This window comes from Bison bison, unplaced genomic scaffold (genome assembly GCF_000754665.1).
Source record: "Bison bison bison isolate TAMUID 2011002044 unplaced genomic scaffold, Bison_UMD1.0 scf7180017864516, whole genome shotgun sequence".
Taxonomy (NCBI): Eukaryota; Metazoa; Chordata; class Mammalia; order Artiodactyla; family Bovidae; genus Bison; species Bison bison.
The window spans coordinates 432,032-435,943 of record NW_011495069.1 but is presented as its reverse complement, the minus strand read 5'-3'; the positions used below and the strand labels follow the sequence as shown (position 1 = coordinate 435,943).

The 3,912-nt window shown below is 65.6% G+C and overlaps 1 protein-coding gene across 1 annotated transcript in view; it reads right to left on the bottom strand.

Annotated features, from left to right (window-relative positions):
* Positions 1 to 3,912, bottom strand: part of ARHGEF10L (Rho guanine nucleotide exchange factor (GEF) 10-like) — a 161,886-nt gene that overhangs the window by 66,599 nt on the left and 91,375 nt on the right. The window contains 4 exon segments of the mRNA XM_010830219.1: positions 120 to 212; positions 1,426 to 1,542; positions 2,333 to 2,512; positions 3,681 to 3,758. Of these exon segments, the coding sequence (XP_010828521.1) occupies positions 120 to 212; positions 1,426 to 1,542; positions 2,333 to 2,512; positions 3,681 to 3,758 (468 nt within the window).

The window sequence follows — 3,912 nt, the reverse complement described above, 5'->3', positions numbered from 1 at the left end:
GCCTTCGTGAGGGCTGTGGATGGCGGGGCAGAGCCAGGCCTCCCACCCGACCCCACCGGGCATGCACCAGCCCCGGCTGCACCCTGCGGGGCGGCGGCCGCCAGAACCGGCTGCGGTACCTGCAGCAGGAGGATGAACTGCGGGAACCTCTGGATGGGCTTCACCATCAGCCCGTAGAGCGTGACGCGGTCGGGGCTGCACACTTGGCGTCGCTGTTGGGGGAGACGGCGTCACTCGCTGAGCGTCTGCGGCGAGAGGCCGGCACCCGGGGCACACCTGTGCCAACCCAGGCTCCTCTCCCCAGCATGCTGGTCAGCCTCGGGCCCGAGGGAAGAGCCAGGGAGGCCCCTGGGTCCGCAGCCAGGGGTCCTTGCCAGCACAGGGGCCCCCTGTGCAGCCCCACACCCTCGGGGGCCTGGAGCACCGCGTTAAGGTCTCCGGGCCGAAAGTGCAAGAACTAGGCCCTTCAGCCGTTTATTCAAGAGGCCAGGCCTCTGGAAGGAGCTGAGACCACCTTTCTCTCCACGTCAAGTAAGGTGAACGGGCCCGATCCCAGGGCGGGGTGGTCACGGGGCTTCTCACTGCCCTGGGTGTCGCTTCTGTCTCCACCACGCCACCACCTGCCACCTTGACACCTCGGCCCCTGCAACCCAGGGACGTCCCCACCGGCCTCCGCTTCCACCCAAAGCTTCACCGGCACCCCAATGCCTGCATTATGACATCCCAGGCCCTGGGCTTGAGGCCCGGACCTACCTAAACTGAACTCAGAGGCTCTGCGCCTCTCTCCCGGGCACCCCGTGCCCAGGATCCAGCTGGACTTGCCTCTAACCTTTGCCCACCGCCCTGGTACCTGGAAGACACTCTCCCATCTCCCTCTGTTTCAACCCCACCATTCCCCAAGGACCCGCATCATGTGGCACCCCGTTGAGAAAGCCCCTCGTCCCTCCGGGATCTAGACTGTGGGTGTGTCTTCTGAGGCTGGGGGTCCTGGCCCACCTGTGCCCTCTGCTGGGCAGGGTCTCCGTCTGAATTATGACCGCGCACCAAGGAGAGGAGTGGGGACGTGGCCGCATGGCTACCCCAGGCCTTTAGTCCTTTAAACTCTGTTCTCCACATGACCCCCAGCACTGAGTCCCACCTGAACACCCACCCAAGCCCAGCCCCCTTCAGCAAGACATCACGGCCCTCTTCTTCCTGTCAAAGCTCCAGACCCCATGCGGACTATAGACCCTCTAATTCTCAATCACCCCCTTAGGGGTGGGGAGCAGGGGCTCATCTCCCATGGGACTGGGGATGCCCCAGAGGAAAGAAGAGAGGTGCCTGGGCCAGAGAAACGGTGGACAGTGCCCCTCCTCCTGAGAAGCCTCCTTGCCCCCGCCACCGCCGGGCTCTGTTGGGAGGAGCCCCAGACCGCCCCGCACCCACCTTGAGGAACTCGAGGAAAGCAGGCTTGGTGAGACAGGCCTTCTTGATGATGGACATGGCGTTGGTGAAGTTGTTCACGTAGTCGCTGTACACGTCTAGCACCATGGACTTGGAGAACTGAAACAGGCGTGGGGGCAGCCAGGGAGGGTCACATCCAGGCGAGGGGGCGGGCGGCACCCCCACCTCCCCGCAGCCACAGCCCTCCCCGCTCCCAGGGGGGGTCTCAGCTACCCTGGAGGTCAGGATTCCTGTCACCTAGTGCGGGCAGCGGACAGGGCGCAGAGAGGCGCAGACACCAGGTCACGGGGGTGCCGGGGAGCCGGGCTGCGGGCAAAGGGAGCGGGCGGGCCTGTGCTTCACGGACCCCTCCAACCCACGCCCCCCACCGAGGACGGTGCTCCCAAAGCGGGCTCTGCTAACCTGACCCTCTCTCACCCCAGGCATCTCTCTGGGGCCCACAGACGTCCGTTTCAGAAACCTTCAATCCCCTCCTTACACAGATGGGGAGCTGAGCCCAGAGGGAGCCCAAGTTTGCAGGGGGCGCTGGGAACAGGCAGATCGCCAGGCATACGACCCAGCGGGCTGGCCCTGACCGGCCTTGGGGTCCTCCGGGGCCGGGCCCTGCTCGGTGTGAGCGCTCCGCGGGGGGGACTTGAGATGGGCCGGGTAGCTGCCCACAGCGGCCAGCCTCCTGGGGGCGAGCACCAAGCCGGGACACGTCTGCCAGGACACGCGGCACGGTGTCGCGCCCTCCCCGGCTTAGGCCGGGCCGACTGGGGCGCTGCTACCCTCGGACCCCGCTGGCGCGGACACGGGGAGCAGAGACGCAGGAGGCCGCCCCGAGTATGCCCGTCAGGGCCGCGGTGTGCGCCTCGGCGGGCCGGGGAGGGGGCTTGGGGACACCTACCGAAGCCACGAAGAGGTCGCCGATCTTCTCGGTGGAGTCCCACTCAGCCACGCGGGAGGACAGGGCGATCTGGAACATGGAGTGGCAGTGCAGGATCTCCTTGACGCGGAAGAACACCGCGCGGCACTTGCGCGCGCTCAGCGCCTTGGGCTCCATCTCCATCAGGGGGTTGCGGTAATCCTGCGGGGCGGCGGCGGCGGGTGAGCGCCCCAAGGCCCGCCCCCACTGCCCTCAGGGCCCCCTGGGCGCGGCCAGCAGAACTCCGTGGACCCGCGCTCCCCACCCCGCCTGGACGGGTCTCCGTGAACGCAGCAGCCTGGGCCTTTCCACCGTCCGCAGCCCACCCCGTGACTTCGGTGGGAAGCTGGGTTTGGGGCAGACGCCTGCCTGCAGGGGGCGCCACGGAGGCAGGCCCCAGGGGCTGGCGCCGATCGGCTCTGCCCACAACTGAGCCAGTCTGCCTGACGGAGCAGTGGCAGCGGCGTCACAGTGAGACCGAGAGCCACTGTCTCCAGCCGGCTGTGTCAGAAACACGGGGTATCCTGTCTCCACCTATCCGAGGTCTGGGCCCCTCCACTGTGGATCCAAACTCGGCAGGGGAAGCGAGTGTTCCGAGTATTCTCCCACCCCAACAATGCCCCTCCCCGGGGTCCTTACAGACAGCCCACAACATCCCTGAAGAGTCTCTGATTCAGGAACACAAACTAAATAGACCAGGCCGGCACACCTTGGTCATGCAGGGATCTACTCAGCACTTCCTGGGCATTCTGATGGCAAGGGAGCGGGTGAGCCCGACACCCCACCCCAGGAGCTCCCAGACATGGGGAGCTGTGGCCCCTCCCCGGGGATCCCAGAGGGACGAGGAAGCAGGATCTCCTCCAAGCACCAGAGGGCCCACAGTCGCAGGTCCAGGCCTGGGGGCTCAGATGGTAAAGAATCTGCCTGCGGTGCAGGAGACCTGAGTTAGATCTCTGGATCAGGACGATCCCCTGGAGGAGGGCATGGCCACCCACTCCAGTATCCTTGCCTGGAGAACCCCATGGACAGAGGAGCCTGGAGGGCTGCAGTCCGCGGGGCCACAAAGAGTCAGACGTGACTGAGCTCCGTTGGGTTTTCTCTCAGGGCCACGGGACAGACCTCATGTCATTGAACCCCAACGTCGTTTCAGAAAACCCAGTCATCCCGTGAGCACCAAGGCACCTGGAATTCTCGGTGTCCCCCATTCGGAGCTCCTGCTGCTCCATAGAAACACTGGCTTTTGGCTCCTTCCCTTGAAAAATGCCCACAGCCCCCAAACACTCCTTGTAACGTGCCCCTCGCAGGGCTCCCCAAGCCCCTGGAGTCATACCTGGAGGACCCGCTTCAGAGAGTCCACGTAGCTGCCCTCGCTCTGCACGATGGAGCCAAGGATGTGCCTCCGGACCACCTGCTCAGGCAGAGAGCATGATCAGCCGGCACCCGTGCCAAGGGTGCCCAGGTGAGCACCGAGATGGGGAGAGGCGTCGTGACAGCCAGCGGAGCAGCAGGATTTGTCTCTCCCAGAGCCACTCCTGGACCACTGGAGCCTGGCAGGCTGGCAT